This window comes from Brachypodium distachyon, chromosome 1, assembly GCF_000005505.3.
Source record: "Brachypodium distachyon strain Bd21 chromosome 1, Brachypodium_distachyon_v3.0, whole genome shotgun sequence".
NCBI lineage: Eukaryota > Viridiplantae > Streptophyta > Magnoliopsida > Poales > Poaceae > Brachypodium > Brachypodium distachyon.
The window spans coordinates 649,081-662,415 of NC_016131.3; the positions used below are offsets into that span (position 1 = coordinate 649,081).

Sequence of the window (13,335 nt, forward strand, 5' to 3'; positions counted from 1 at the left end):
TTGTGGCCTGTTGTGCAGAGCATTGTTTTTTCGGAGTTCTTCGTAGTGACATTTCTGTACTACCATTATTTGTTCTGCAATGGTATTTTAAGGTAAGGAATTATAAATATTTCTCCATTGCTCACTCACCCAAGTTTGCATATATTCCTCCGTCCAACAAATTTTGACTAAATTCGAATGCATCTATAAACTAAGTCATGTCTAGATACTCCCTCCGATCATAAATTGTTGTCGAAATATTACATGTATCTAGACGCTTTTTAAGAATAGATACATTCATATTTAGGAAAATTTGATTCAAGAATTTAGGATCAGAGGAAGTATATTCAAATTTTGACAAATTTTTTTTTGGACGGAGGGAGTATATAATCTCAGCTAGCTACCAGAGGTATATCAAATTTGCATCAAGAGTACATGTTACCAGGCTCCATCGTGCATGGGAACGCATGCATGGCAATTAAGTTAGTTCGTGGCAATCAATTTGCACGTGTGTGTTTCTTCAAAGCATGTACGACTAACATTAGGAATATGTCCAAGATCGCTTTTGCCGACCTGATTTCTTGTTGTGCTCATGAGATAAATAATCGATCTCTCTTGTTCCCTCTACGTACTGCTGTTTTCTACCTAATCTTTTTTTTTCGAAAATGTTTTCTACCTAATCTGACACGACTTATCGCTAGTAGCTGTACTCCAAGCTAGTACGTGCTGGCCGGCCGGCCTGGAATGATCTAGACGAAACTTCAAATTAAAGTGCACGCAATGTATGTGTTTTGTACGTTGGTAGCTGAATATTTGACTTGATCTCATAATTATGATCTCAGTAAAAAGGAAAACATATACAGATAGATATGATTGAGCGGATCGATCGTATGGCATCACGTCCAGATTTTATGCTCACACATGCATCGACCATGAATGCCATGCATGCATGTTTTTCCTCATGCACGTACGTATTACTTGTGTTAATGTCTCTTAATCAACTTAGTGATAGTGTCAGTTTAGACTTTCAGAACAATTGATTAACCCTGCCTAAATATTTTAGAAAAAATCCCTAAAAAATGTTTTAGAAAAAGGCAGTGTTTTTTAGCATATTGATTTGATGGCCATTTGTAGAGCTCATCATTGGCCTTCGTGCATAGAGAAAATTTCACAAAACCATAATTTTTAGGGCTAGTGTTTCATTGGGCTACCGTTATCACTAATAGTCTTATAGAATCACAGTTTTGGGGGCAAGCTATCTCCAAAAACGACCCAAAGAGAGTAAATTAGGGTGTTTGATGGTATTTCTGACAGGCGAGAGCCACTTGTCATATGGCACGTTGGATGGGCAACCCGTTCCGTTGCCACATCACCTCCCAGACCTGACCCAAATCTCCCTCTCCGATTCCCCATTTGCTGTCATGGCAACATGCCGGGTCGGGTCCGGGAGCGGACATGGCATTAGAAGGATATATAGCACCTAGAACGTACGGTCATACTTTCTTTACACACCATTAGAAGGATAGCACCTTCCTGTCGGTTCCTCTAAGTTGGGGGATTAAGCCCTAGGTCCCCATCACTGCCTAATGTGCAGTGGATTATTTATTTCGTAGAGGGATCATACACCAAGTTTTGTTACTACCAAAGGGCAATATGCCAAGTAGGAACAAGTTTTGTTCTTCGAAGGGGCACACTGCCAGGTAGGCACATGCATGGCCAGGAAGAAACAAAATGTCCTACAAAACAAGGCTCCTTCGAATGCACACATACGTACATACATGGACGCATGTGCTCCAAAAACAAGATCGTCCATCGTATTTGTTCCCTTGTCCTATTCCTCCCCATGTTGCAATTATTAGCAAGGGAGGATCCAACAGAGTCCAGTAGAACATGAGACGATGGAGCTCTATAAATCTACATATGTGGAACTACATGTAGACCTCATATGCTGAACAACCACCAGATCGATCCTTCAAACCTGCCTTGTCTTATTGCTTGTTTGTTTTGTTCATCAGATTTATATGCACATATATAAAAAAGGACAGAACTAGTGTAGTTTATTCTGCATTATACGTACGGTGATGGAATATATATGTGCACAATGTGGAGGCCAGTTGAACATGAGTTGTGTTAAATGATCAAGTGCACTTCCCACACACAAAAAAAGGATCAAGTGTGCTACTCCAGATCACGGACAACTACCTGTCTCTTAACTGAGGAGCACTTGGTAGCAGATTAATAAAAAAGAGTTAATTAGATAGGAAACCAATTTTTAAGGGCACGACATATATTTTAGGTACCCATTTAGTGGTCCTGTAATACTAAATGTGGTAAGGTACACTGCCAAATCTTGTGTCATCAACCTCTGTTACCTACCATGGCTTTACTCCATTAAGCATGCATCACTTAATTAGTCGTGCACCTTAAGTAGTAATTAACTAGGCGGTTTCTCTAATGAAAATTGATGGGCGGGCCCATTGTTTTTTTTAAAGTAGTTAACCGATTTGCCCTCTTGCTAGGGTTCCAGCCTCCAATTGGGTCTTAAACTAAAATGGGGCAGCTTGCGCTGCTGTTGGATGGTATATATGGCTGTGATTGTGCACTGATCATGTATGCTTAATCCACAAATGCATTCTATATGATTGCAGCTAGTACAGTACAGCTAGTACAACCCCGAAGTACTAGTACTAGCTAGTGTGTGTCCTGCCAAAGCTAAAGGAATCCGAAGAAGAAGAACAAGAAAATGATCAGGGGAAGAGAAAACAGATCGATGGACCAGATTACATGCATGCCTTTCTCCTCAAAGTTATTTGCTACTACAATGTAATGGGGACCAAGCTAGTAGTACTTACTGCTGGTTATCCCTTTTCATTACGACCTCTCACTACTTAACCAATTAATCATGTAAACAATTATCATCACAAAAAGGAATTAATAAACCAAGTAATATTACACAGTGTCTTTAATTGTAGCGAAGATTTTAAGAAGGCACTTTCAGTCTAATTTACATGATCTTGCATTGCATGATGCTTCAGAACTATAGTTCCGATCTCTAGATCTGGTGTTAATTAGTCAGTTCCTGTACAATGGCGTCCTTATCTTACTGATCATGACCCTTAATCAATTGTTCTCTAAAGAAGACAAGTATATGTATATATAATGTATGCAATTTAACAGCACTCGATCAGCTGACAAAAACAAACTAGTGCTTGCTGGCTGAGATCGATGAGATGAAAGGACGGGTTCATCTTGTCTCCATGGATTTTTGTAATGACAGAAACGCTTGTCTTTATATGACAGCAAATGCTTTGGAGCCTACTGTGGAAGCTAAGCTAGCTCCATGCATTGTCTCATATGTGTCAGTCCTCATGAGTAGCTAGCTAGCTAATGTCTCCAAGACAAGTGGCTCCTGTTTATACATATGTGATTAAGCACCGATCACATCTAGCTAGCTACTAGAGGACGCGCGTTTTGCGGTTAATTACACGGAGAAACTCCACATTAAACCAGATAACCAGATAAATTCATTTCAGAGGTACATGATTTCTTTTTGTTCCGCGACAAAGATGAGTAGTAAGGGATCTTAATTCTATCTAAACACGACATTTCGTGCGGCGTCTGCAAATAAGAATGAAAAGATCTTATCGTGTGATAAAATAACTAGAGTATTATTTCTGAGTTCTCTTGGTGCCAAATTAATTAACGGGCACTCCCAATACAGCATCTCCATGTAATATATGCTGTCTGTCATACGACGTTGCACTTGCACGTCCGTCCGTCCGCATGCGTGAATTGGCTAGTGGTTGTCGTTTTAAGCACGAGGCAGAAATTAGGAGCCCAGCTAGCCTCAGCCTTCAGATGATGAATATTGACGTCGAATTTTCCGATTCGGTCTTAATTAGTGTCGTATCCGGTGGTACCCCGGATGCCACTGGTGCGACAATTAGGTACGTTGCCTTATCTCCATTACATGTTGTTCCCCCTCAATTTATCCTTCCACGACTATCTGACACGCGTGCCTAGCTATACCAATTAAGCGACAACTTTAGATCAATTGCACACACCTAAATTGCACCAGCAGTCTCCTTTTCCTTTGGCGCACACGATTTAATTAAACCTTTGCTTGTTTGTTCTGGGAAACTAAAACACACATGCATATGCATATATATACAATGCGACTCGTGCTTCTCGTGTAGGTAGAACACGTACCCTATATATGTTTGTGGTCGTCGATCGATCAATCTCAATTTGGATGTATGTTTAGCTAGCTGCTAGCTTTAATTTAGCATGTGCTTGTACACGCACGATCGTTCGACGACCTATAGCTGGCTAGCTAGAAACCTATACATACATATGTGTACTGATTAGGTTAGACACGAGAGAACCGATTCAGCCAAATCGTGGTTGTGATTTCATATATATCGAAGATCATCGATAAGGGATTGTGTTGTTGGGGCCTGGACTAGCTAGCTAACTAGCTACTGTACCATGTTATATAAATATACTGGAAATTAAGCAAGTAGTACTAACATGCATGCATGCAGCGCGCTGCTAGTTAAGTCATTAGCTATAGCTAGCAACAACAACCTGACTTTGATCGATCATGGTGGCCGGGTTGATCCTTACACGCAATTAATGATCGTGTAACTTCTTTAAATAGTATATACACGCATGCACGTATCCTGTATAAAACAAAAAAGGATCAGAATTAATCCGGGACAAACACTACAAGTTAGTGGTTGAAAGACGGCATGCATGACATTTTCCGGTTACTAATTCAAGGTCGACCTAGACACCTAGTTAAGCTAATCCTGTAATGCTGGCCTTATATATCTAGTAATGCCTGCTACTAGTCGTACTACGTGTGGAAGACAAAGAATGACATGAAGCCTGATCTGACGATCGACAAGAACTTAACTTTAATTTCTTCATTATTAAGCCGGCCAAGCTCGCACGCACGCATGCATGACTCCTCACGCAGCACCCCTGATCACAGAAGACACGTGTACGTCTCCTGGCCTCTCGCCTGTAAAGCATGCATATATATGTGCGCAAGTTTTGTTTAATTATATATCGACCACCGGTTAGGCAAAATATAACGACCTGAAAGGGACCTGAAATTTATAAGTACCCTCAGGAGAAAGGTTGATTTATTTGGTCGTGCAACGGTCGCCAGCATGCACTAGCTGCATGTTTTTCTTTAATTTCTTTTCCTACCATATTTCGAGTGTTATAGTAGAATTTTGCTTGCTTAAGCATTAGTTATGTGAAATTGTTAAATACGCCGTGGTTGGTTTGCGATCTTTGTTCGTCGTGGTGTTCGATCATGTGATGCAACTGAAGAATGCATGAGAGGCGCCTGATCTCTGCATACGTGTCGAGATATCATGTAATGTATCTATTATTATCTCTCAATCCATAATTATATACGCATCTTGAGATTGGTCGATATGCGCTAGCTAGCTGCTGGCGCGGTGGTAATTAAGCGAGCATATCGATGATAGGCTTATCTCCATCGTATAATTAATCAAGATGTGCCAATCGATATGCATGATTACGTAATTAATCAGCAGGATCAAGATAAGGTAGCATTATATATTACTAGCAGTACTTAACTGTAACCACAAACATCCAAGCACAGGTATACAGTATATACTAAAAAAAGAGTATATATATATACTCCACAGTACACTTGCAAGCATGCTTGGCATTGGATGAGACCACCATGCATATGCATTTGATTCTAACTTTACTTATGTCATCAAGCTAGATCAAAGGCAGCTAACACTGCACGGTTCGATACATGCAAGTAGATCATGCTTATTAACCAGACAAGAACATCATCATCATGGTCACCAGGTAACTAATTATGTAGTAAACAAATAGTAATAATGCATATATGTGTCCAAGTGTGCCGTCAGTAGTGACATCAATTTGCACGGAGCTAAGCTATAAGCTAGCTCTCTGTCTCTGGCTAAAGTAATTAAAATTAAGCACAAAACAACAAGGCATGCACTCTGACCGCTGTACTTTCTTGTATTTATATATGTACCCATCTGCATGCATTAATCACACACCCAAGAAAAATTAACGAAAGATTTTTTTTCCTAATATTTTCAAATTATATTTGTATGGATAGCAGTAGCACAACACAATCTTTGCATATAAGAGAGGAAGCTTAATTTTGCATGATCCATGGATTTGGCCGCTAGCCAGCTAGCCAGCTTAATTTGTGCTGTTGTGATTTTGATTGGTTACATTAGCACCTAATTACATCAAATCGCCACAATATGCATGCATGTCCAGACAAAGAACAGGAAGGAATTAAGCATGACGGGAGAGATTATATTAATTAACTATAGTACAGGAGGCTTGGCGTCGTCTTCTGCATCGATCGACCGGAGCTGGAGGTCTGTTTAATTGTAATTATATATGCTAGTAGGAGAGGAGTGTAGACGTTGCGTGGATGACATGCGTCGCGACAAAACCGTTTGATCGGTGGCGACGTTTCTTAAACATTAGTTGTACCCTTCTGATTTCAAGATCTAATGCAGGGTTTAAAAGAATATTTGAAAACTTATCTGACATTTTGTTTGGGAGCAAACCAACAGCACTCCAGGCTCCAGCACACACATGAAAGACAAAACAGTTCAGGCTTATTGATGTAACCATGACACTTAGCTAGCTAGCTAGCCCCATTACTTTTAGTTTAACCAGGTTATACACATCATTGTCCATCAAAAGAAATTGATACTACATCATTGATAGAAACATGCACGTAGTTAATCAATTAATTAACATTCATAAATGTATAACCCTCCCAAGCATTTTATATTTAAGGAAGAAGGAGATGGGCACTCAACATATTAACGTTTCACGATTTTTCTAATATTGACATGTACGTGCGTATACTGTAGATCTGTCGCAAAAAACCTAGTGCTGTTTTTTTCTTTTTTGTGAGAGATTGTGTCTATGTCTGAAACATCAAGTTCGTTTTAATTCAGAAAGGATAGACTAGTTCATATTATATTTTGTTTCTCAGTTAGCCAGTGGTCAGATTAGTTTACTAACCAAGAAGTTTTGGTGTTTCTTTCTCTGCCCTTTTCCTTGTTCCTCCTCGTCCTGATCCCCACTTTTTCCTGAAAGTTCTCTCACTCACTGTTTGGAGCTCTCCAATGGGTTTCCGCCTTGGTGAGGTTAGAGTTTGGTGTCCGGACCCATTTGCAGACGTATTAAGAAAAGGAGTGACTATGCTCCTTTTTTTTCCCGAAAAAAAGAGAGAGCATGCGTACGAAATCCAAAGATGGTTTGGATGTGAGCCCAGCCGTGTCGTGCAGAAACAAGAAATGGAACAAAACTAGCCTAGAAAAAGGACCAAAAAGCATATTAACCCACACGCCTTCTCTGTGCCCAAAACAGTACTGCCAGGAGTAGTAGTAGGGGACACTCGAAGCTTTTGTGGGTACGCATGTCGAGCTTGCAATTAAGCGCAGATTAATATTCCTCCTGCGCCACCACATAACATACAAAGTTAAAAGAAAATAAGATAGGAATGAGGGAGAAAAAGAAAAACAGAGAACAGTCTCTTGTTGTCTACTCTGCTTCGGCGGTGTATAAAAGGGGCGGCAGAGGCAGAAGCAGAAGCACTGCAAGAAGTGCCAAGAACAAAGCCCACTGCTTTTAATTCTTGCAACTGAACTCCTTTCATCTAGCTTAGCATTCATCAGAGGTGTTCGTCCGCCAATCAATCATCTTTCTATCGGTCGAGCTTCCATCATGGTGATGCAGCCGGTGCTGTTCGACGCGGCGGTGCTGAGCGGGCGGTCGGACATCCCGTCGCAGTTCATCTGGCCGGCGGACGAGAGCCCGACTCCCGACGCCGCCGAGCCCCTGGACGTGCCGCTCATCGACATCGGCGGCATCGTCGCCTCCGGCGCCGGCGACCGCGCCGCCGCCGTGGCCTCCGTGGCGCGGCTCGTCGGCGACGCCTGCTCCCGGCACGGCTTCTTCCAGGTGGTGAACCACGGCATCGACGCGGCGCTCCTCGCCGACGCGCACCGCTGCGTGGACGCCTTCTTCAAGCTCCCGCTCGCCGAGAAGCAGCGCGCGCTCCGCCGCCCCGGCGAGTCCTGCGGCTACGCCAGCAGCTTCGTCGGCCGCTTCTCCTCCAAGCTCCCATGGAAGGAGACGCTCTCCTTCCGCTCCTCCCCGTCCTGCCCAGACCTTCCCCTCGACTTCATCCTGTCCAACCTCGGCGAGGAACACCGCCGCCTCGGGTAATCAGTCTCTCAAAAAACAGAGTCTTCGTCTTCTCCGGCTCCGGCGACAAATCTCAAAAAACAGAGTCGTCGTCTTCTCCGACTCCGGCGAGAAATTAACTCACCAACAGTGACTAATTCATTCATCGATTCAATTAAACAGGGAGGTGTACGCGCGGTACTGCGAGGAGATGAGCCGAGTCTCGCTGGAGATCATGGAGGTCCTGGGCGAGAGCCTGGGAGTCGGCCGCAGCCATTACCGGAGCTTCTTCGAGGGGAACGACTCCATAATGCGGCTCAACTACTACCCGCCCTGCCAGCGTCCCTACGAGACTCTCGGGACCGGCCCGCATTGCGACCCGACGTCGCTGACCATCCTCCACCAGGACGCCGTCGGCGGGCTGCAGGTGCACGTGGACGGGCGGTGGCGCGCCATCGCGCCGCGGCAGGACGCCTTCGTCGTCAACATCGGGGACACCTTCATGGCGCTCTCCAATGGCCGCTACAAGAGCTGCCTCCACAGGGCCGTGGTGAACAGCAAGGTGCCCCGCAAGTCGCTGGCTTTCTTCCTCTGCCCGGAGATGGACAAGACAGTGGCGCCGCCGGGGAAGCTCGTCGACGAGGAGAACCCCAGGGTTTACCCGGATTTCACGTGGCGCGCGTTGCTCGACTTCACGCAGAAGCATTACCGGGCGGACATGAAGACCTTGGAGGTGTTCTCCGGGTGGGTGCTTCAGCAGCAGAAGCAGAAGCAGCTAGGGTCGTGAAAATCGGAGGGAGGAAGAAGACGACTCTGTTCTTCTCTGCTCTGCTCGTCTCCATTGATTCCTTCCTAAATTTGTAGCTCCATGGATGATCAGCTGAGGATTATTAAAGATGATATTGCATCTCGGATTAATTTAGTGTGCTGTAAATTACTGAAATGAATCCGATCGATGGAGCTCTTCGAGCTGGTAGCCGTTTGTTTGCTTTTGTCTCACTGACTGACTGACCTCGGTTCGAGGTGGAGGCCGACGTGGCGACAGGTGTGTCGTGACGTGGAGGTCCATCGAAAATGGGATCAGTGATCACGGCCGTGGCGCTTGTGCTCTTCTGTTTTGTCGTTTCCTCTGTATTTCTCTTTGACATTTCTCTCCTTTGGCTAGAATAGGTACGCCAGAACATGGTGTACGTCCGATGTACCGAGTCATGGTAGCCGAAAATACGTATAACAGTCACCTCTGATGGATGCTTTAGTTGCTCTTTCGCAGATCCTGTCTTAAAACGATTTATTGAACCTAATTCGATGTTCTAGCTTTCTAGTAAAAAAAATTCCACGAAGAAACGCAGTACAAATGCTCTCACAAACACACACACGTGGAACTCATCCTCGTGAACGCAGGCACGCACATATTATCCCTATGAGCATTTTCAAGAGACCAGGCCAGCGAATCATGTTGGAGTCTTACCTAAAGCATCTCGTGTTTGACGGGTACGTCACTCTCACCGAAAACAGAACGTCGGCTAAACCTAGTACAAATCAATGCTAAGTCTGAGATTTGAATCTGGATTAGTTGGTTCCAAACACAAAGAAGAAGGAACCAACAAACGGGAAGAGGAACCCGATGGACGATTGAGCCGTTAGATATTAAAGTGCGAGATCGACGTCAAAGAAGAGGGAAAGGAGAGTACACTTGCGATGGATGTTAGGTGAAACGATGAGGGATCAAACAAGGCAAGAACCAAACAGAAGGCCGTGGATAGATTGAGGCAGAGGCAAACAAGACAAAGACAATGCATGCACCGCAGCTGCTACTGCAAACTGATGACAACATGGAAGCGAAGAATTCATGCATGCAGATATGTTACATGGAGTTCTTTTCTTTGAACATTTCTCCGATCGAAACTGGCTGAATAATAAGATGGATCGATATACATGGATATATGCAAACTTAATTAGAAGGCATGCATCGAAGGACGTGAAGGTGATATAAAGGTGGAGAAGGAGCTAGCAAACATAAATGGAAAAGGATACAATGCAACTGAGCAAGACAGGTGAGGGATGGGCAGCCAGGAAGAAGCGACCAAATTAGCCAGGAGCCCATCCAGTTCTATCCGGCTTGCTACCTGCACAGGCATGCATGCACACAAATTGCACAGTCCTCGTCGAATATACTGCTCCTTCTACTCCTTCTACTCCTTCTGTCTCATGTTAAGTCTTTTAAATTTATGCTTAAAAATCGTCTAATAAAAAATCATTTAATATGGAACGGAGGAGCATTCTGCTACGGCTGCTAAGAGAGTAAATTTGATGAGCTAGCAAACAAGGAACTTAGCTAAGGTAGGCATCCATCGCAGGGAGGCAGGCGCCAAATGAGCCACATTTAAGAGTTCTCTCTAATAATCCTTCTGGGGCTGCATCTAGGAGCTAAGCTACTAGCAGCAGAATCCAGCGCCATATCTCCTCGAATGCGCCACATATCTGTGCGCTAGTGCCGCATGCATGCCATGGCTTCAATTGGGTTTGGATCTTCTCTACTTCGTCGTCTACCTCAGCTCCTAGATGCATACTGTGTATGTATGTGTAGGTCTTCTGTATCTACATCGATCGTCCTTGCTTGAAATTTCAACTCTCTCTAGCTCTGGGTCTCTGCTAGCTAGCTGATGGCGCACGAGGCCATTGGCGCCTACCCCCACCTTCTTTTTTCTGAAAAGGAGGGGATATATTGTACGTGCGACGTCCTCTTGGCCACTATAAATGTCCTTTTTTTAAAAGAAAAACTCCTTTTCCGGGGTTAAACATGCATGGTGTCATCGGTCCAAACACACACTATGGATACTACTAGGTGGCCAGAGAACAAATTAAGTTCCCTGCAGAGAAGAGATGACTAGATGAGAGGTACCTGCAGCAGTCGAAATTGTTGAATTGATGGGTACACACATACACAGTCAGCTGGTCAGTAGTAGAGGACAAGAGGGGGAATTCCCCATGAAATCCAATCTTTTCCAATCAAATGGATGAATGGATGCATGGATGGATCCCCATGCATCCATTTCCTTTTCTATATTTCCTCGATCTCATGTTAGTTTCTTCACTCGACTCTACTCTCTCCTCCCTTCTTTGACTTGGTCTTCCTTCAATCTGTCGTCTGCGGTAGTATGCATTTTAATTAACGGTTTTGCTATATCCAAATCATATTTTTAGTTAGAGAGAGAGGTTGACTTCTAAACCACTGGATATGATTTGTGCTGTAAAATTCTGGAACGGACGATGAAAGAAAGAGAGTGAGATTGTGATTAATTAGATGTTGATCCAACGGTCCTGACTGAGATTCAAGTCTTTAAAAAAAGAAAAAAAGAAATCATGCGTCTGAAATATAGACACACCCTGAAATTATCCGTGCAGCTGTATTTTGTTTCTTCAAAATAAAAATTGTACGTACGCTGTCAGCTGCGCAGGCCACATCGATGCATGAATCGACGAATTGAAGGACGTACGTACGTACACTGCATCCCAATCACTCTACTGTACGTCTCTCTGCACGTACGTACGTACGTACGTACGTTTACCATGCATGCATGCACAGCTGAGTGACTGGCACCTGGACCATGCAGCTAGCTAATTGTAGGAGTAGCAGATCGACGACAGGCGATCGAGCTTACTGCATATCAATCGATCGAACCAGGGAAATTAAGATAGGACCACGAGATAGATAGATGGATGGATCCATCGTTGGATTGGTCAGTTAATTGGCACAGATTCCCGTTCCCCATGTCTCCCCGGCGCCGTATGCATCCTACGCCGGCTCTCCTCTGCCACCGCTGAAGGAAAAGAGAAATGATGGTCCCGGCCCCAAATTGTAATCTAGCTAACCCTTCAATTCCCTCCTTTAATTATATACGCATCTCTTGCTATAGATAGCAACTCCGTCCATATATATTCTCTCTCCAACGAATTCAGCAAGATCTCATCGCTTCAGTTTCAGTCACTTGTTTTGGTCGGATAATATCTATAGCTTGGATATATGCCTCTCAAAATCAAATCCAGAAATAATGGTAAATTGTTTCTTAACGTTCTTGAAGAATACGTCCCCCCTACGTCCGGAAATAAGTGACTCGGATTTATCTAAATTCGTATATGTATATAAATTAATGCGTTTTAGTGTATACATACATTTGAATCTAGACAAATTAATCCTCACTTATTTCCGGACGGTGGGAATACATGTTTTCGAGGGTGTGTCAAACTGGCTCATGAAGGCAAGCCTAGCTCACATTTTGTTTAACATCTGTACCGAGCAAGGATATCGCCACAAACTTAACTACCCATGAAGGAGTAGCTTTTCTTAACACCAAAATACTTGTAAATTACTCTCTTTGTTTCTTTTTAATTTCACATGAAAAAAAGGCCTAAAGCCAGGGAAGAGAGGGGATTCCATGGAATTAGTAAATGATGAGTACGTGTGTCAAGCGCGGGCTTCACGTGCGGTCGGATGGCCTCATCCAACGGTCGATCCCATGAAACAGTAAGGGAAAATTGTTTGTCTCTGCTAAATCTGAGGAGGGGATATTTTAGCTAACAGAGACGGCTCAACTGCTCAAGATACGGATGGAGCTATAGCCAAGCCTGTAGTGAGTGGAGGACATGCATCTGGAGTTAAACCAAAATAGGGAGGTCCAGGAGTTGACCCAACCTATATATACGTAGCATTTATATATATAATATATTTACTCCTTTTGACAAGGAATGACACGCACACATTTCGAGATTTTATTTTTACCAACAAATTAAACTAATGATTTGAAAGTTACGTGCTACATATATTGTACCACTGGATCCGTACTTCAAAAATGTTTCTAACGGTATGAAATTTATAACATAGAATCTACATATTATTGGTTTGATCGTTGGTCAAAGTTTGACCTCGAAATACGTGTGCATCATTTTTGTGTGAAAATGAGGTAGTATATAGCTAGCCAGCCAGATAATAACCAAATTAATCTTGATCCATTTGACAATTTCAGAAAGAGCTAGTTGTGTGGTGTACGTGCGCGTGTGGGGTTAAGAGCTGGGGTAGGTGTATAGAAGATTCAGACAAGAAGGCATGAAGGCCACAAG

At 43.4% G+C, this 13,335-nt stretch overlaps 1 protein-coding gene across 1 annotated transcript; it reads left to right on the forward strand.

Annotated features, from left to right (window-relative positions):
* The first annotated feature begins 7,608 nt into the window (after window positions 1-7,608).
* LOC100837430 (gibberellin 20 oxidase 1-D) lies at window positions 7,609-9,193 on the forward strand. The gene is made up of 2 exons (XM_003559481.4): window positions 7,609-8,255; window positions 8,401-9,193. The coding sequence occupies exons 1-2, from the start codon at window positions 7,756-7,758 to the stop codon at window positions 9,002-9,004; spliced, it is 1,104 nt and encodes a 367-aa protein (XP_003559529.1). The 5' UTR covers window positions 7,609-7,755; the 3' UTR covers window positions 9,005-9,193.
* The last annotated feature ends 4,142 nt before the right edge of the window (window positions 9,194-13,335 follow it).